Below are 20498 nucleotides of genomic sequence, written 5' to 3'. Positions count from 1 at the left end.
AAAGCTTCTTTGTGTAGATATCTACAGTTGAGTCTGCCACATTTTTTAGTGATTTCGAATTGTACATTGCGCTGGTTAGAATGTTCTTTTCTTACGTTTTTTTTCTTCCAATACGTATGAGAGGGAAGAAAATGCTACTTGTCCATTTCTATTCTATTCTTTGAAAGAATAACTTATTGACTTTACCCTTGACAATGATGCCGGTGGTCAAAAGTTTTCATTTTCGCATGACCCCATCCCGTCCGCGCACTCATGTTTTGCTAGTTTTGGTATTGCATACTGGTTCACTGGTTTTTATGGCTCGCAAAACACACTAATTGGAAGCAGCAGAAAATGCAGCATCCATATGATGTCTTTGCTCAGTTTCTGGCCGCACTTTAAGCAAAAAGTGTTTTGCTTCTGCAGCGGATGTCTGCCATCTACTTTGGACGTGTCGTGGGACAAAAACGGGCTGCAAAAATGTACTTAGGTATATGAAGTTCTGCACTGGCCAACCTGAAGACTATGAATGATGGCTCACAGCCACTACATTTCATAAGTGACTTGCATTATCTGCATGAAACAGGCCTCCATGTACACATGCAATTAAATTTTAATGTTATACCACATGGCAACCCAACTGAAGAAATATCTGCTGCAAGGGAGCCATAGTTGTTGCACAAAGGCACCACTTCTTTTGCAAATGCAAGGGGCAGATAACTTCTGCCCAATGATTCCCAGTCCAAGAAAAGCGTACCACTTTTAGGCAGCATATATACGAATCTGTTATCTCAATTGAGGCAAAGGAAACATTTAGCCACTATTACCATATTTCCATTAGATCACTGAGAGAGGCCTTCATCCTGCAGAATACATAAAAATAGGTTTATGATGACAAACCTTTTAAGGGCTCCTTTTTTTTAAACAACCATACTGGCTCTTCTTCTGACACAGTGTGCATTGATAACGTGGTTAGAACACAAATATGCCTAGGAGTAGTGTGGGAAACCTAATTCAATAACACTTGCAGCTAACTATAGTCATTAATACTGTGCAAGACACTGCTTGCAGGGTTTTCTAGAATAATGTGTCAAACATTTAAATTGAACTGTCCAATGGAACATACCCAAAAAGAAAGTTCAACTCGCAAATACATCACCATTGGCAACAATGTTCTGTTACCGGGTGCAGGGTAGCTCACTTGATTCCTGTTTGCGACCACCATCCAAAGAAGGCAGGATGCAAAAGAACTTTTGTACCGAGGTTTCTAGTGCATGCTGAAATATTGTGGGAGACTCTTTGCTACATTGCTTTGGGTCATTAAACTCCATCGGTTTTACGTTATCAATTTACAACATTATCGAGCAGTCGCCACTGCTAAATCTAACTTATGACACACACAACAAGCACAAGATGCATACGAAATGAAAAAGACCTACAGCAGCAGTTTATTCCTGTTTATTACATTTCCTGCCTTTCTTTTTCCTCTTGCGTGCATTCTTAGAATGCGGTGTGTCAACAACCTGCTCCTTTTGAGAGGAATCATTGTTGGGAGACACTTTCATCTGCTTGGTAGCATGCATGACGTCCTGCTTTGCAGCCTTCTTTTTGCGTTTTCGTATCGGCTGCTTTGTGTGATCGTGAAGTTGAGTTGTTTGCTCGGCTGCTCGAGCATTATCATCAGCTTCATTCTCAAAGTTGCCGCTAGCGTCCAAGTTAACGTCGTCATCCCCTGCGCCACTTTCAGCTTCATGTTGTCCTATTTCGATTTCTTCAGAGAAAGAAACATTTTTAGCCTGCTGAGCTGACGTACGACTGCTTTCACCAAAGCGCTTGGTACTTTGAAAGTCCTCGCTGTTTACTACCTGTTCAGTGTTGCAACTAGCATCTTCACCTACTCGTTCGTTGTCCCCCATCGCGCAAACTTCATTCTTGTTTTTCTTCCTTCGCTTCGCCTTTCGCGGCCGGCTGTCCTCGTCGTGGACGGAGTGCACCGCCATACACGTGATCCTGCACCCGCACCGCACCTCGCACAGCAGGCTTGGATTGGCGTCCAAGTTGTCCTGGTCGACGTTCCACACCCTGACCGACCCATCGCTACCAGCAGTCACCAAGAACGTGGCGTCGTCCGGTGGCACTTTCACGATCTGCATCGCCTTGACTCGATTCGCGTGTGCCGCGAACATTTGGTAGACGCACTTGCGCCTGACGTTGTGCACCTCTATATTTCCGCCTTCGCCAGAAAGCATGACGACGTCGTCTGAGACGAACGCAGCGGTGCCAACGCGCTTGCCGAAGTCGATCGAGTGCACCTTGCCGGCTTTCTCCGTGCTGTAGACGTCGAGTGCGTTGCCAACGCCGACGACGAAGTAGGCGCCGTCCGGCGACCACTGCACGAATTCGGCGACGGCCTTGATGTTGGTGATGTACGCGTTGCGTCCCTTCACCAGGTTCCACGTCCGCAGAGTCTTGTCCTTGGAGACGGAAAGCAGTAGCTTTCCACTCGGGTGGACGGCAAGTGAGAGCACCTCGGCCTTGTGACCCCGCAATGTCTTCAAGCACTGCCAGCTTCCCGTGCACCAGACGCAAACGGTCATGTCGTCGCTGGCGCTGAACAAGTGGCTCGACTTGTAGAACTGCAGGCTATTTATCGTACCTTCGTGCTGCATGAGCGAGCCCATTTCGCTGCGACTTCGCATGTTGAACAGTCGGATCGTCTCGTCGACACTGCCGGACGCGACGAACTTGCCGCCTGCAGCCACGCAACGAACTGATCCGAGATGCGAGTGGTTCGTGAAGAACTGCTGCAGTCTGAATTGTCCATCTTTGCCTTTCTGAAGGGCGTATCCGAGAAGAAACTCTTCATATGTCCCGAGTATCACGTCAAACACGTTTTCAGCTTCTTCAGGCGCTGCCATGTTTTAAAAGAGAGTAGGATGGGCTACGGATTGCTTTGACTTAATGTAAATAAAACACGGCCGAAACACATAGTCGTAGTGCTCAAGTTACTATCAATTTTAATGTTACTTGGCGCTTTAAAATCTTTAGAAGCAATATATTTATTGTTTCAAAAGGATTTACGTTAAAGCTGTTGCTTGGATAACTCAATGCGATAACTACAGTGTATGCAGCCGTCACTAGCGCACTCTACGGCGTTGCCACCACGGGCGGTAAAATCTTCTCGCGGTCTCCTCCTTTTCGTATCCGCCATTCCTTACCACACGTGGCGGTGGTACATCGGTAAGCGTTATGCACTGATTTTAGCTTCTTTTAGCACGTTCCCAAACACTATACTTGTTCTTGAATGGTTCATAAGTATGAAAGTCAAGTAGCTGTCCCTTTTAGCACGCCTAGAATATTTCTCTGCGCTGTTGTAGCGAGCACACTGCGTCAGTGGCTTAAGCCTGACTGTTCGCCTGATCCCGGTTTCTTTGACACGCTGTTGGAGAAAGGTAGCAACAATTTCCTCTAAAAATGCATGCGCATGAACATTGTCATTTCGCGTACACCATTCTTTGTTGTCTAAAGCATGTACTCACCCAGTTATAAGTTATAACTTGAGACAGTAGGTTGTTTTACGGATAGTAGGCATTCGTTTGCAGAGCGTCGTGGCCGGAGCGGGCAAACACGTTCGTGTTACCGTATTGTCTTGCACTCGTACCTATCGAGCGATCAGTACCTAACATTGCCTAACGATTTGCGGGCGACTGTGTTAACAAACATTTGTTTTCTGTGCGTAATAAATTAGCCGTTTTGTGGGGAATGTTACCGGGGAACATCGGGTCACCAGGCCAGCGACTAACTAAATGAACGGCTGTCAGAATTCAGCGCTTTTGTTCAGTAAACTAGATTGTGTCACTGATCGATATCGGTCTGTTGGATAATCGATCGTGGTAAGACGTTTACAGCGTGTTGGTGTGTAGGATATTGCCGTGCTAGTAGGATATTGCCGTGCTACAGCTTGAAATGTAGTCTCGGTCATGTTCGACAGCATCTTGCGCGTAGAAATCGCGTGAGAGCACGGGAACTCCGTTCGCGTTTCACGTTATACCGACGGCGCGTGCAGCAGCGCCGTCGCAGTGTTCGTGAGCCTTTCATGCTTGATCTGACGTTGACGGCGAGTCCCCGTGCGCAGGTTAAACCATGGGTCGCATCCCGACGGTGCACAGTAAAACGTATGTCACGCCCCGGCGTCCTTTCGAGAAGGAGCGTCTCGACCAGGAGCTCAAGCTCATCGGCGAGTACGGGCTGCGGAACAAGCGCGAGGTGTGGCGAGTCAAGTACACGCTCGCCAAGATCCGCAAAGCGGCCCGAGAGCTGCTCACGCTCGACGACAAGGACCCCAAGCGGCTCTTCGAAGGTGGGTGTGCAGGGTCCATTGTTACGACTTGCAATCACAGAGCATTGCTAATATTAGAATGGGGCACTCATATGTGCAGCATGGGAATTATTGGTTGTTTAATAATGTCGGTTAGTGAGTTGTCTTCTGCAAAGGCGAATCTTTTACAAGCGTCACTGTATATATCCATTGTCCAACGTTTACATGCAATGGATGCAGTCACTCGGCGGAGCAGCCATTCAGAGAAATTATTCAAGGATTATCCACACGGTGTGTCTGTATGACTGAATGTGCACAGGCAGATTGCTGTCGTGTTGACACCTTGTATCTATGCCATGTAAAAAAAAGCAACAAGATATGCTTCGTGCTTCAGTGCACTAATCTACTGACAAAAGATGAAATACATCTTTGTTCCTTTCTGATGGATGCATGTCTAAATAGCAGTGGTGTGATATACACGTCAAGATCGGCAAACCGTTTGTCTCACCTATTCGGATTACCAGTGTGCACTTCATCGACGAAGGCTCATTGTGGAGCATCATTAGCATATTAATCACAACATTGTGGCTGTAGCTTACGTGAACGGGACATTAAATGCGGCACAAAAACAAGCTAACTGTGCCCTGTTTGACGTTGTACTCTGTGGGAACGCTGCTGCAGCAGTAGTTCAGAAGGGTGGTTTGCTGGGCAAGTTCGTAATGCATCCTTGACTTAGGCAATGCGAACTAACATAGACAGAGGGAAAGAAGACGAAGACACAGTGTAGACTATCAACTGAGGATTTAATGAAAAGACAGCTGTACAAGAGGTAAAGGCAGAACCGAGAAGTTTGGAGCCAGACAGGAATAAAAAGAAGCCGATTGTCAGCATTCCATATCTTCATGGGGCGTCCCATTGCCTAAAAAGCTGGGGGCTTAATACAGGTGTAACAGTTTTTTCTGCGAACAAGCTTGGGAAGCTATGCGTGGCAGTGGACGAGAAGGTAGAAGGTGAAAGCCAAAGTATTCGTGGTTGCAGGATCAAGCACCGCGAAAGTTTGGTTGAGTGCGGTGAAGGTGTGTATAATGTTCTGTTATGTTGGGGGAAGTGTTACGTCTGGCAGTTGGGTCATCTAAATAACTGAGTAATGGACTACAGAGCTTCTTTGAGGGGATAGCCATGCTCAAACTTATCTAAGGAATGCTGCTGCACACCTATGTTTGCTGAAACAAGGGTGCTCTTGAGAATCAATCAAGGTGGCACGAGAAGTAGAGGCATTTTTTCTAAGCAAATTGGGTGAAACGTGTGTCGTGAGGCCATCCATTGCGCTGCATGATGCTGAGTTAGATTACCTGAATGCCCACCACCAAGTGACGTAGGAGCCAGAAAGCTGTAGCTTGACCACATGTGCTTTTCAGTGCGTCTATACAAATCTGTTTCTTCATCAAATCCTGAGTTGATAGCCTGCTCTTTCCTTCCGTCTTTCATTTCGCACTGCCCAAGTCAGATTCGGTTATTTGTAGAGTCGTTCAGCAGCTGTATCTGGTTTTCGAGTACTATTAGCAAATAAACAGCACATTAATTATGAGAGGCAGCCGATCGATATAACAGGTAATACGTGACGTTGCATATGTTTGTCGTACTGCATTTTTAAATATATTTCCGGTTTTACTTTTTAGCGCAGAACTTTTATGCCTGGTATTCACTGTTCTAATCTATTGCGCTCCAAGAAGAGATGCTTAAGACTGCTTACGTGTGGGAATGCGGGAGCATTCTTTAGGCAAATGTTTTCGCTTAGTTATTCATCCATATGTCGTCGTGCACATTGTAAACTTTGCACGGCGTTCCTTTTTTGTGCTCCCTTGCTTTGTCTTCTGCGGCATGCTGTCGTGTGCGACCACCTTTCACAGATGCTGCTAAGGCAGACACTTCAGAGTGCGTCCCAGTGGATGCAGCACCGATAAAATCCGAAGAGCAAGTGACGCGCGGGAGGCAGCGGCTTGACATGTGCAAGGACGCACACCCTAGGCACACCTCATTTTACACACGTGATTTGACGTTGAGAGTTCATCGCCGTGGACAGTAGACACAGCACTAATAAAATCCGAAGAGCAAGTGACACATGGGAGGCAGTGACGTGTGCAATGACGCACGCACTAGGCACAGCTTTAGTCAACCATCTGTGGCATCAGGGACGCTTGCTTGTCTCGCGCACTGGAGACCCGGGTTCGATTCCCACACAGACCTAAATGTACCAAATTTTCAATTCCATTAATTGACTTTGTTTACGGAAACCTGCCTAACAAATTTAATGTCCATCCGAGCATTTTTGACATGTTTTTACTCGTCACGCCCCTGCTGACAACGGCGGATTTTCACGTAATGGGACATATAATGCTTTCGCATTAACAAGCCGTTAGTACTTGCTGGCACAATCTTTAGTGTTTCTTTGTGGAGTCTTTAAGGTCAATAAATCAAATGAAATTTCGTTTGTCCCTGTGGCGGCAGCCACATTTCGATAGGGGTGAAGTAAAAAAAATGCCTGTGTACCATGCAACAAGCACGCGCACCATGCTAGGTATTCACAATAGTAATTGAATTTAAGTGAGATGTGGGTTGATCTATTCAAGGCTGTTATTTGTCAGGGTGTCTAGCGACCAGGGAAACCAGGAAATGACAAGGAATTCGTCAATAAGTGAGACAAGTTAAGGAAAACAACTTTGGTCGGGCCTGCCCACACTTGTGACTCGCAGATGTCTCGCAACTTGTTTGCTAGCAAACAATCTCTTTGGACTAAAAACATGCATCAGTGGAGTGACACTTCCATAGACAGGCGATAGGTGGTGTCCAAATCCCATGCTAAATGCTTTTTGTAGACCACCAAGACATTTGCAAAGCACAAGTGCTGACTGCAGCATTGCCTTAATATGCAGTGCCATGCACACATCCATGCTTGGATATGACGGCATCAAGGTGAAAGGGGATACTGGCAGCAAGTATTGACTAGTACTCTGCACCTGATACATTGCAAAACAATGCACTGGTTACCATCATCGTCTGTGCTTGACACATTGTTTGGGACGGTTTTCCCACTGTGCAGGCAATGCGTTGCTTCGTCGACTAGTACGTGTGGGCGTGCTGGAGGAGAGCAAGATGAAGCTCGATTACGTGTTGGGTTTGCGCATTGAGGACTTCCTGGAGCGCCGCCTGCAGACGCAGGTCTTCAAACACGGCCTCGCCAAGAGCATCCACCATGCCCGTGTGCTCATCCGGCAGAGGCACATTCGGTGGGTGTTTTTCCACTGCTGTTTATTCACTGCGAGAAGGTGCGGGGAGCCCCTTTGAGCAATGCGTTGACACAGGCCAAGATAATGGCACATAACCAGAAGCAGCGCACTTGCAGACGTCTTGCTGTGGTGATGAAGTAAAAGGTACAGATGCAGAAAGCTTACATGGAACAGGGCTCCTAAAAATAGCTTCGAAGCCTCATTTGCATTTCTGCTGGAGGACATACACAATAAAAAACATACCCACTGTGGTGGCCTAGCGGCTTTGGTGGTGCGCTGCTAAACCCGACAGCATGATACCAAATCCTGGCCTTGGCAGCGACAGTTCTATGGTGAAATGCAATAACACCCGTGTGCCATACATTGGGTGCACATTGAACACCAGGTTCAGAATTTATGTGGAGTCCCTAATTGTGGCGTGCCCCATAATTGTATTGTGATTTGGGCAAAGAAAACCCCAGAATGTAATGTAGCAAAACCTGAACACCTTATTGCAATCACCTTAATTTAGACAAAATGCACCACTCAGTGGTTAATCATACCTATATTGTTCCTTGTTACTACAAATGCAAAACTTGAGCAAACTGACCACTAACAACCTTTCTGCATCTTTCGCTTCATTATTATTTTTATGTTGTATATACCCCTTAGAAGTTGGGGTACTGCTGTTTAGGTCTGTGCTGCAAAATGGGTGCATGTTATATCAGACAGGTAGACATTTGCGTGCTTTAAAACGGATGCAGTATGCAACCATGTTGTGCGAGAACTTCTGAAGTGGCTGTGTGTTTCAAGAGCATTGCATGTAAAATAATTGATCGTGCTGGGAAATTTGTGACAAAAATCTGCAGCCTTTTCTGGTGGTTTCTGCTTTTATTGTTTCGAGGCACTGGAAAAGTAAGACATGTTTCAGCTGGCACTAATAATTATTGCTTGAAAGTGAGACCTGCAATAGAGCTTGCTGTTGTCATAATAGTAATTGACGAGGCTTTTTGTACTGAAGCTGCATTATGTGAATTTCGACCACATCGGCTTCTTGAATAGCCTGTACTTCAGCATGCAGTGTGTCAGCGTTAAGTAATTTCAGGAAGAGCCATTGACTCGCTGCGCCAAAATTTACATGAATTGTGTAAATGGAGTTGCTGACGCAATTACTGTTTTGTTCCAGCAGCTTTTATTTTTCTTCTGTATACCTGCAGTAGGTACACATTACAAAAACCCCAGGTGACCAAATTAACCCGGAGTCCCTCACTACGGTGTGGTTTTAGAACATACAACCCCAAAATTTAATAAATTATAAAGGGTTAATTAGTGGTCCTGTTAGGTAAAGATTATTTTCACAATTCTTTTCACATTTCCTCTGGCTCCGAGGCTGTCTGAGCAGTGTCGAAGCTAATGAGGAAACACAAAAGGAATTGTTACATAACGTTGCCCCAATGCTTTTGTCATAAGCACCTCTCGTGACCCAAGTGCTGTAGGTGCTCACCGAACACCTTAAGCTAACTTTTCCTGTCCCCCGTATCAGTCACAGCTATACACTCTTTATAAGTGTGTGCAAATATATGAAGCATAGTAGTGTTGAATTGCATTAACGACCCTAGCGGGACCGACGAAATCGATAGAATTATTTAACTAGTCGAATTAAACAGTATACAGGAAAAACACCATGACCCCGCCACTGATTCTTCTGGCAGAATTTGACAGATTTTAATGCGCCCTTGAATCAAATGCACGCTCCCCTGTGCCCAATGTGGTTTTAAAGTCAGCATCGCTGCAAAACATCTGTGTTATGTGGCAAAGCTGCAACCGTTGCTAAGGCATTATTGGTTTCGTGCCCAGATGCACCGTGCAGGCAATTTTCGGCCCAATTTTTTTAAAATCAAAAGCATGTTTAGAATCGGGTAAATACCGTAATCATACACTGTGAGCTACGATTGAAAATCTTCGTAGGGTGGGTTGGAAATAAGCATTTTCGACGAGAGATGCGTGTTCAACGCATCAAATTATCCAGCAGGGGCCAATTTTATAATCAATTAAGGAAATTTTGGGCCCACAGGCCCATAGAAATGCGTTGTTGGCTGCACGACCTTCATCCCTTACCATCTGCACACACAGTTTGAGCCGATGTCGATCACGTTCAGCCGTTGTTAAAGGGACACGGAAGGCAAATATGAAGTCAAGCTGAAGTGACAGAATAGTGCTCTAGAATATCTAAGGCGTCAGTATTGCGAACAGAGGCTTAATAATCGAGAAATTGAGATAAATGCAGGACAAGTTTAGAGACTCCCCCGTGACATTCAAGCACTTGCTGATGATGAGAGCAGTCCTCAGTTAAATTCTGTCACTAGTACTCAACCATTCGTTGCAAAAAACATCCTTGTATTGTAAGACGAAATAGAATGCTACTTGTCCAGTTCTGCTTCATCTTTGAGAAAAAGGAACTGATTGAAATCACCCGTGAAGACGACATGGGTGGTCGAAAGGTTTCGTTTTCACTCAATATTTCACTAGTTTTGTTATCATTTAGTGTTGCGCTGGTTTTGCTGGCTCGCGAAACATTCACAAACTGCAAGTAGCAGAGAATTCAACTTCCATGTGATGTTGCGGGATGCTGGAACGGTCTGCGCCACTTGACCAAAAAGCAGCTGCGGCGACGAATCCACCACTCTCTCTTGGCTCGGTAGCACCATCTGTTAGGCGACGTTTTACTCAGACAGCAAAGGTTGGTGATGGCGTATGCAATGTCACCACTCCCCTGGCTGGGTGACGGGAGATTTGAATTTCGCAAAAGGCATTCGGACCTATCAGGTTTAATTTTCTCATAAACAAAGTATTTTCTTGGCGGGAAACAAGCGTTGCGAGGTTTCTGGAATGGTATTTAAAGAGTCCACATCGACTTAGTGTTTGCCTTTAGTGTCCCTTTAAAGGTACGGACACACTAGCGGCAAAACGCGCGCGGCACGCCGCCGGCGGCGTGCCGCACAACCTGCCGCAGAACCGGTTTGGTCTGCCGCGCAGAGGATGGGCCGAGGAGCCATTTTCGGCGGCTTGCCGCCTGCCGCGAACCAATGAGAGACGTCCGGGCTTTCTCCGAAGCGTCACCTCTTGGCTACTGCCGAAGTTAACTTCCAGCGGCGGCGGCGGAACCACGATCGATGACCAAGCGCTCCGAGCCAGCCGCGACAAACAGCACTAGTGCTTCGTCTGCGTGCCTTTTGCGCGCGCCGCCGTCGCAACAGCAGAGAACGCACAATGACCAAAACGCTCATCGTCGTCAGAACATCGTCGTCTGCATCTGCCATTGCAGGAATCAACGCGATCAGCGCGCTGTCTGCCAACCGAGCAAGGAAAAAGCGCGCGACAACCGCGAGATCAGCGCTGTCGTGTGACTCCGCGGCGGCCGCCACGCGCACAACTGATGTGGCCTCTCTGCCGCGCGGCGTTCTTGCCACCGGCGGTGTGCCGCGCGCGTCTTGCCGCTAGTGTGTCCGTACCTTAAGCCTATCACAGTCGCCAGAGCTGTGAGTTCACTGCTGGCAGACCTGAGCAACTGACCTGAAGCTTATTAACTCTTTCGTTACCACAAGAAAATGGTCGTTCTTGTACGTCCCGGGAAAAAAATTATTTACTGCTACAAATAATATCCCAGCACACATTGCAGCATAGCATACAGTCAAACCTAAATATCACGAAATTGAAAAAAGTTCGTAATTTTTCGTTATATTCAGGTTTTCGTTACATGCAGTTTCGGGTTAAGACTGGTAAGGATCATGCCAAAACGAAATAGAAATGCAACAGATATCAATTGAAGTGAACTCGCCATTCAAAGAATTTATTTAATGGAGAAAAACTGCGTAATTTTTGCTTGTTTTTGCCCGATCGAAGCCACTACTCTGCGCTCCAAAAAAACTAAAGCATCCAGGGCTGCTTCATCGTCCTGCAAGCCGACGAAACGGCGCAAAACATCCACCGCGTCCATCAGTTCCCTCGCGGTAGGCACCGCACAAGACGTGTCAGGCTCTGACGGACCGTCACCTTCAAGGCTATCTTTAACTGTTTCCACAAGTGCCGCATCAGTCATCTCTTCCGTAGACACGGCGCCGTTGTCCACGAACAAAAAATCGCACAGTTCGACACCATCAGGCACCCCACCGTTCATGCGTAGTTCATCCCACGCGTCTGCGACCTCGGGTGGGCTTGAAGGTTCGTCTTTTCGACACCATCGGGCACCCCACCGTTCATGCGTAGTTCATCCCACGCTTCTGCGACCTCGGGTGGGCTTGAAGGTTCGTCTTCAGGGACTGTAGCTTGAATGGCCTGATTTACCTGAGCCTTGGCAAAGCAATTGGCGATCACTTGTGATCCGACCCCTTGCCACGACGCAGCAAGCATATGGATTGCTTGGATCCACTTTCGTCGGCCGTTCAAAGCGGATGTCCAGGAGCATCTTTTGTATCAATCGATGGCAGTAGCAGCATTTAAAGCTGTTATTAATCCCTTTGTCTAAGGGTTGTATGAGAGAAGTGCAGTTAGGCGGCAAATACTGCAGCTCGACGTTCAAAAGCTGTAGGCCTTCCACAGGGTGCGCGGAGCAGTTGTCAAGCAGCAAACAAGTGCTGCGGCCTTGTCGTTTGACATCTTGGTTGAGCTCCTTCAGCCAGTCGGAAAACATTGCCCGCGACATCCACGCTTTGGAGTTTGCCACATATTTTACTGGCATCCGCCTTGTTCCTTTAAAACATCTGGGCCGGCCATTGCGGCCAATAACCAATGGGATTCGCTCGTCGCTGCCATCAGTGTTGGCGCAAAGCAAAACCGTCACGCGGAGTTTACTTTGCTTTCCACCGTGGCAGTCTTCTCCCTTTAGTGACAATGTGCGGCTCGGCTCGTTGTCCACATCAGCATAGGTCGACGTCTTCATTCTTTTCTTCTTGGCACTTGTGCCCGACTCCATCGCAGTGTGGATGCTTTGTTCTGCAGCAAGAATGGTTGACAGGGAGCTGGCTGGTATATTGAAGCGGGCAGTGACATCCTTCTTTTTTTTCGCCGGCGGTAACCGCATTCAAAATCAAGAGCTTATCTTCAAGCGACAAAACTTTTCGTTTCTTCACAGCGGAACTCATCGCAACGAACCGACACCGTAAACACCCACCTGCACACGCACATCAACACGCTGACGAAGAAGGCTTATCATAAGTGCGCCGCAAAACACCACAAAAAATTTGTCATAGTAGTGCCACCTAGGGTCAAGCTACAAAATGAAAGCTTAAAGGTTGCTACGCTTGCCACGGAGAGGTGCTCAACATCATCATCACCGAGATTTGCTTGTTTGCTGCGATTGCAAGCGTTCTGCTCGCGGTCTACTTTACCTTTCGATATGAAACCTTACTTAAACAATGTTCATTAAAGTTGCGCACTGCGCGGTCGAATTTTGGGCAAAACATTACAAGATACAGCTCGATGATCTGCGCCGCGAATTCGTTACATGAAGGTCGCCTATATATGGCCTTCAATGGGGGATGTGTTGGGGAATTGAAAAATTTCGTAAAATCCAGGAATTCGCTACATAGAGGTTCAACTGTATTATGCATTATGAAGTATTCTTTCCAAAAATATACATTGCCAAACAGAATAAAAAAGAGGTTATTAGGTAAAGCATAAAAACTTGTGAGTGTGCCATTTTTGCAGCCAGTTAATAAAAACAATTTAAAAAATATTGGCTGACAATTACGCTTCTTGGTGATGCGATTTTTGAGTGCAGCTGCTGCCTTACTTCAACAACAGGCAACCGCAAACAGAACACGCAGTTTCGAACGGAGGCGGTTCTGCGTTTCGGATTGGGCAGCACGCATTGTCATCTGCTACTTTATGCTTCTTCTGAGGTGGGATGGGGAAACGGGTGGAGAACAAGGGTATTGAGTAGAGGTCACACACTCGTTCACTCACAGACATGCCTCAGTGTGGCCGCAGGAGGTTAGGGTGGGAAGTACAAGTAAGGGGATGAAATGCTATAACTGCCTTTTGAGTCACCGCAATGGCACTGCGCTAGATAAGGGGAGGTATAGGGCAAGAGTGGAGGTGGGAGAAGGACAGCCAGAGGCGGCAAATGCCACTGAGTAACGCGCGCCGCAAACGGGGAAGTGAGAGACACAGCTGAGAGCCGTAGATCATGCACAGGATGGCAAGGAGCGCCGCTGCCGCGACAGCGGGGGAAGGGATGGCGAGGGCGGAGTGGACGGTAGCGGCGAGAGTCACCGCAATGGCGCTGTGCGTAGGAAGGGGGCGAGAGAATAGGCGAGAACACGTGATCCCGCTTTGGAGGACAAGGGGAGAGCAAGACTCGCGCCGCACGCTAGAGGTGGCAGCAGGACCACGCGCAGGATGACCTTGGTTACGGCGAGGCTGACGGTGACGCGAGACACGGGAACGGGGAACAAAGATCTGCGCTCTAAAAATACATATCTACAAAAACATTAGCATCAAAGGAAATTCAGAATATACATTTCAAAGATAAGTAACCCAGGAATAGTGTCTGAAAAATTAAATGCTCAGTGCGCCGCCGTACTTTGGACACAAAAAAGGAACTAAGACCAGTTCATCGCTTGTGGCATGCAGTGAAGCAGTTCCTGGATTTGGGGAGGCATAGGTGTACTCGGCACTTTTCCCATACTATGTCTGGTTTTCGTTCAACCTTGCGGTCCTCATAACACATTTGCAGTTCTGCCTTTGCGGCATCTTCTGTGGATGGTCTGATGAGAAGTCCAAGGAATGTACATCACCAGTTCGTCTATAGTCAAGCTCCTCTTCCAGAACCAATTGCTCTCGGTGTAGTTGGGCAACTACAAGATTATGCATGATAGCATATCTGTTTGCATTTTTGCATATTTTCTTTATAATCTCTGCACAGAAGAAGTCTAAAGAAATCCACACTATTGTAAGCTGTCTTGCGCTGATACGTAGTGCAGGGCAGACAGTCTGCTTTCTTGGCGTGAACGGAAGTTTCTTTTCTGCCGATGGCTGCACATCATAACCAAGTGAAGTATGCACACTGAAGATAATCAGTAGAGCTCTCAGGCAGTTCAAAAAGGTAGGCAGATAGCGCGCAGAAGGAAGGTGGCCGCTCAAGGCCGTGAAGGAAACTCTCCTGTGAACAGCTGCGGATGTCCAATGCCGAACCAAAACATTGTCGCTGTCAGAGCTTGAATCTGCTTTGCTGTCATCTTAATGAACATAACTCAAGTCCTCATCGCTAAATTGAAGTGTGGGTGCAGCATAGTTACGAGCATGACGCTTTTCTTGCGTCGCAGCTGCGTGGGACGACGCAATAGGAGTGACTTTGATAACTGTGCAGTGAGATCAGTCTTACTCTTGTAAAATCCCCTTGCCAGGATTTTGCGAGAGAAGCGAAACCTAAACTTTTGGCAACTCGTTAAAAATGCCAGGTGCACATGTTGGACATGCGGTGGACCTTCAAAAAAACACTTTGGTGGAATAAAAGGACTCGGACTCTAAACCAAAGCTCATTACCGAACAAATTGCGTCATTTTCAGTTAATTATCACCGCTCAGCACTGTCGGACGGCAAAGCCAGTTATATAATTTAATTCTTGACTTGCTTGGAGTCATTTGATTACAAAACTTGATGCTAGTGCGGCGGCGTAATCGGGACTGACATGCTTTTTTTTTTTTTCTCGAGCGCGGCAGAAGGTGATAGTCACGCCTCTTTTCGTTACAGCATACGCACATTAGTTCGCAAAAAGGTCCGTCAAAAATCGCATCACTGGAGCATGAAAATTTAAACCGATTCTGAAAGTGCAGTGCCTGTACTAACTACTGGATGGTCTTACGTAGATAAGAAACTGTTCCAACAGGTCGAAATCAGCAATCTAAAGCATCGATCACCGGTGATCAATCTGAATAGACGTAGTAAGGAAAGGGTTAAGCCATTAGAAACTGCTTCTGTAATTCAGTTTTGACTATACAGATTTGAAATAAACCATTTCTCATTGTGTGCAACGCACAAAAAAAGCTTGAAGCGACGACACAGCATGCTATCAACATTGGTAAGTTGCCATTCTTGAAAGTGGCCAGTTGCAGTCACCGGCACTCCCCTAAATTAAATGTGACTGTGTACATGGGTATAGTTTCATGTATTTTTATGCTGGCTCATTATTTAGCTTTTGATGTGAACCGTTTGCCTCGTATCCTAAATGAGCAGCAAGCAGAGGCCCCTTGATACAGCAGTGTAAACAGCCGTCTCGTTCGGCTGCCAACAGTTTCAATACTGGCATCGGTGTTTTTATGAGAAAACCGCGCATCCTCTAAACAAACACTCATATGTCCAAATCTGTCAATTTTCTCACCTACGTTTAAACCTCCACGCTGTACACTCAGTATAGATCATCAAATTGCCCAATCAGCCAGCCTGCTAACTTGCAAGTGCCTCCATTGTTGATTAACCTTGCCTCTGCATTGGCTGCAGGGTCCGCAAGCAAGTGGTGAATGTGCCCTCCTTTGTGGTGCGCCTTGACTCCGAGAAGCACATTGACTTCTCGCTCAAGTCTCCCTTCGGCGGTGGCCGCCCAGGACGTGTCAAGAGGAAGAATATGCGCAAGGCACAGGGAGGCACCGCACAGGAGGAAGAGGACGATGACTAGACTGTGTGCCCTTACTCCTCTCCACATGCAAATAAACAACAACTGTTGCTTGTTTGCACTGCTGTGCTGCTTGGTGTATTATTGCATACCCTTCCACCATGCTAAATCCTTTTGAAGTGCCAGAAGCTTAATGGCTCAAATGCCTGGGGTCATTCCATGTTGGCATTCTAAGCCAATTGATGAAGGCCTAACCACTTCGTGAGCCACTCAGTGATAACAAGATGACTACTGTATTTATTCAAATCTAGGCCAATCGTTTTTTTTTATGCGAAGCATATTACGAGAGCTCAACCCAGCTCCTCAGGCGCGGCGGTGACCATGAAATCACGTGACACCGTGACGTCACGACAGAGGAGAAGTGGCTTTGGCTCAACTCTTGCAAGACGGGCTGGGTGGGAATCGAACCAGGGTCTCCGGAGTGTGGGACGGAGACGCTACCACTGAGCCACGAGTACAACGCTTCAAAGCGGTACAAAAGCGCCTCTAGTGAATGCGGTGTTGCCTTAGAAACGCGCTGTTTCTAAGGCGTGCGTCTCTTGCTCAGGCGCACATTTCGTTGCCGCGCCGAACGCTGCTTTGCTCGACGCTCACCGCGTCCAATGCGGGGCGTGTAGTCGCTGCCCTGTAGCCCATTGCCTTACACCCCTTGGCGGGTCGACGAGAACGCTGTCGCGTTCCACTCTTGAAGGCGAAGCAGTAATGCACGAGTTGTTTCTTCGTCTAGCCGAACCAAATATAGCCAAGCAACAGCAGTTCACCAGGCTAAACAGTGGTTCAACAACTAAAATAAAGGCTAGTATGCTTCGCATCCTGGGCTTAACCTTACCTAAGCCACAGCCATTTTTTTTTTAATATACCAAGCTCTAGGGTCGGCTTACATTTGAGGAATTTTAATAAAAGGTTGCCCCCTTTCAATCCGTGAAGATGGGCAAACAACAAAGCTGTGTTACTGAGTGTTACACCATGCAAGTTAACCTTTGCAAGCAGTCTATATTGTATATCTTGTTTCACCATTCTTTCCCCTCATTTTCACTTAGGCGTTCTACGCGTGGTGAGCTTGCTTTAGGAGTGGTTTTTAACTCGATGGCGTTAAGGGCCCCGTGTCGCAGAAAGTCGGGCGTCGCCTCGGCAAAAAAGAATTTCGAACCAAATTCCGAACCATGCATACCCAACCAGTCTTCTACCACCACAGTTGCTCATACCTCGTCTTTCATTCTTTACAAAAGTTATTCCTCAGAATTTTGAGAGCGGCAGCTCAAGTCGGAGTTCGGCCTGAGCTAAAGCTTCCTCTTAAAGGGACCCTGAAATGCTTTTGACGATTTTCTACAAACGTACTGAGTCGTTAGAGTAGGTCCTTCTGATCATTAATTGACACATCTAAGTGCTCTGCATAAAGCGTGTAATTTATAAGGTTTTAAAAATGCACATCGCTGCCGATCGCAGCGCACAGCTCGGCGGAATTTTAAGCCGCCCCTACCCATATGACCGAAATCACCCATATGACGTCAGTGGGGCGAGCTATCCGATTGGCTGACCAGGGCGCGTGATCGATAATTTTTCCAACTTTATGGTAAACAAATGATCGTAATAGTTGGAATGTTAATTTGTTTTTATAAAGAGAATGCACAAGAACAATTTTTCAGTACACTTAAGCACTTCCGGCACACAGCAAGTGTCGTCTGCTTGTGTTACAACGTACTCCATTTTGACGAGAGCTCCGCGGTCAGAGTTGGTCTGTCTTTTCGCGAGCACTATGATTCGACTTTGTTGCCTTGTGGACTGCAAACGTAGCGACTGGCAATATGTCAAGCTGCGACATCGTGTCCCTCTGCAAGGCAGCGTACGAGCGAACTGGCTGCTGCGCATCGGACTGCAGCTATCCGATCGGCGCCAGGATTTGTGCGTTTGTGGCCGTCACTTTACACCGGAAGATTACTAACGCAACAGCGTTTCGCGAGTCCCGTATTAGGGCAAACGTAAGCGCAAGGTGACAAGGTCTGGCCACTTGACTGTGCTGTAGCGGGATGAGCCGAGATGAGCAGAAGGGCAAATGTGAACGGTCTGCATGGTGCAGCCACCTGGTGGCATGGAGCTCAACCATACGCAGTAGCAGCAACGAAGCGTATAGACGAGAAAAGCATGGCCAGGCGGCGCTACTGCGCCGCCTCCTGACAGTGCCCCAATGTGGAAACGCCAAGCAGCGCGGTCGCGTCGTGGCGTAGTCTCCGCTTCGTTTACGTTGTGCCGTCCGCGCTTTTCTTCGCTGCTCGTTCTCACGGCTCTCCGTTTTCGACGGCGGCAGATCGCCTGCTTGCTCAACAGCGATGCAATGATTGCCGTGCGGTTTCAAGAAGGTCGCCGACGCCGACAGCTTTTATGCAAAGCATATTACGAGAGCTCAACCCAGCTCCTCAGGCGCGGCGGTGTCGCCATGAAACCATGTGACACCGTGACGTCACGACAGAGGAGAAGTGGCTTTGGCTCAACTCTTGCAAGACGAGCTGGGTGGGAATCGAACCAGGGTCTCCGGAGTGTGGGACGGAGACGCTACCACTGAGCCACGAGTACGATGCTTCAAAGCGGTACAAAAGCGTCTCTAGTGAATGCGGTGTTGCCTTAGAAACGAGCTGTTTCTAAGGCGTGCGCCTCTTGCTCAGGCGCACATTTCGTTGCCGCGCCGAACGCTGCTTTGCTCGACGCTCACCGCGTCCAATGCGGGGCGCGTAGTCGCTGCCCTGTAGCCCATTGTCTTACACCCCTTGGCGGGTCGACGGGAACGCTGTCGCGTTCCACTCTTGAAGGCGAAGCAGTAATGCATGAGTTGTTTCTTCGTCTAGCCGAACCAAATATAGCCAAGCAACAGCAGTTCACCAGGCTAAACAGTGGTTCAACAACTAAAATAAAGGCTAGTATGCTTCGCATCCTGGGCTTAACCTTACCTAATAAGCCACAGCCATTTTTATGCGAAGCATATTACGAGGGCTCAACCCAGCTCCTCAGGCGCGGCGGTGACCATGAAATCACGTGACACCGTGACGTCACGACAGAGGAGAAGTGGCTTTGGCTCAACTCTTGCAAGACGGGCTGGGTGGGAATCGAACCAGGGTCTCCGGAGTGTGGGACGGAGACGCTACCACTGAGCCACGAGTACAACGCTTCAAAGCGGTACAAAAGCGCCTCTAGTGAATGCGGTGTTGCCTTAGAGGAGGAGGAGGAATAAACATTTATTGATGAGGCAAAAAAAAAAATGGTGGAAGGGAGCGGTGCAGGGTGGGTCCCTATTCCAAGACTCCAGTGGCCATCGCGACCCGCCCAGCTTGGTCCAAGAGGCCTTTCTGGGCCTCGAGGTCAGCAAGAGCGAGGATGGCCTCCCAGGGCTCCCTTAGCAAGGTGAGTACCAAAGGTGAATTAATGGCATGAGGTCTTTTGGCGCACTCCCATGTTACGTGAGGCAATGAAGGCCATGACCCGCACCACGGGCAAGAGTTAGTGTACAAGGTTGGGTTTATTTTATGGTATCTACCCAAATGTGGGTAGGTATCCGTCTGTATTCTTCTATATTTCTGCGCCTCCTCTACATTGAGTAGTTTGTGGGGTGGGGCGTACTGTTGCCGGGTTCTTCGCTGGTGCTCCAGTATATCGCGGACCAATAGACGATCGTCTTTTTCATCGTTGTGCGTATCTCCAGCTCGGTTAGTAAGGCCTCGAGCTAGAGTGTGTGCCTGTTCGTTTCCCGAGATACCCTCGTGGCCAGGACACCATAATATTGCATGATCTTCTTTCAATGTGTCGCCTATGATCTTAAGGGCGACTTGTGGTATGTTGCCTTGTAGGTACATTCTGCATGCCACTTGTGAATCGGACATTATTAAAGCTGAGCTGCTTTGCTTTTCCTTGTATGCGATAGCGAGAGCAATCGCCGCTGCTTCCGCTGTAGCAGTGCACCTAGTACGTATCGAGGCTGATGTGTGAAGCGTTCCCTGGCGTGTGGGTTGAACTGCCACTATTACATGTCCTTTGCTAAATCTAGCTGCATCAGTATACATTACATCTTGATTACTGCCGAAGGTTTTCTGAAGATGTTTAGCTCTCGCTTGTCTTCTCGCTGTGTGATAAGTTTTGTTCATGTTGCGTGGGATTGGGGAGACCACTATGCGCTCGCGTATTGGATCCGGCATTGCGGTCGTTTGTTCCCTGGAATACTGCGGTCGCAATGGGTAACCTAAACGCGACAGAACGTTTTTACCTGTGCTTGTGAGGC

The 20498-nt window shown here is 47.7% G+C and overlaps 2 protein-coding genes across 3 annotated transcripts; one reads left to right on the top strand and one right to left on the bottom strand.

The window, feature by feature from the left end:
- Positions 1-1397: 1397 nt before the first annotated feature.
- Positions 1398-2933, bottom strand: LOC135898259 (p21-activated protein kinase-interacting protein 1-like). Its single transcript, XM_065427105.2, has one exon. It carries the CDS (start codon positions 2895-2897, stop codon positions 1428-1430), a length of 1470 nt encoding a protein of 489 aa, XP_065283177.2. The 5' UTR covers positions 2898-2933; the 3' UTR covers positions 1398-1427.
- Positions 2934-3070: 137 nt separating this feature from the next.
- RpS9 (ribosomal protein S9) lies at positions 3071-16295 on the top strand. Of its 2 annotated transcripts, none has more exons than XM_065427106.2 (4): positions 3071-3219; positions 4115-4339; positions 7398-7584; positions 16063-16295. In XM_065427106.2, the coding sequence occupies exons 2-4, from the start codon at positions 4123-4125 to the stop codon at positions 16235-16237; spliced, it is 579 nt and encodes a 192-aa protein (XP_065283178.1). In that variant the 5' UTR covers positions 3071-3219; positions 4115-4122; the 3' UTR covers positions 16238-16295. The 2 variants fall into 2 exon arrangements, with proteins under 2 accessions (XP_065283178.1, XP_065283179.1); XM_065427107.2 differs by lacking the exon at positions 3071-3219 and adding an exon at positions 3235-3431.
- The last annotated feature ends 4203 nt before the right edge of the window (positions 16296-20498 follow it).

The sequence above is a fragment of the Dermacentor albipictus genome, chromosome 8 (genome assembly GCF_038994185.2).
Source record: "Dermacentor albipictus isolate Rhodes 1998 colony chromosome 8, USDA_Dalb.pri_finalv2, whole genome shotgun sequence".
In the NCBI taxonomy this organism is placed as follows: Eukaryota; Metazoa; Arthropoda; class Arachnida; order Ixodida; family Ixodidae; genus Dermacentor; species Dermacentor albipictus.
This window is presented reverse-complemented; position numbering and strand designations above follow the sequence as displayed.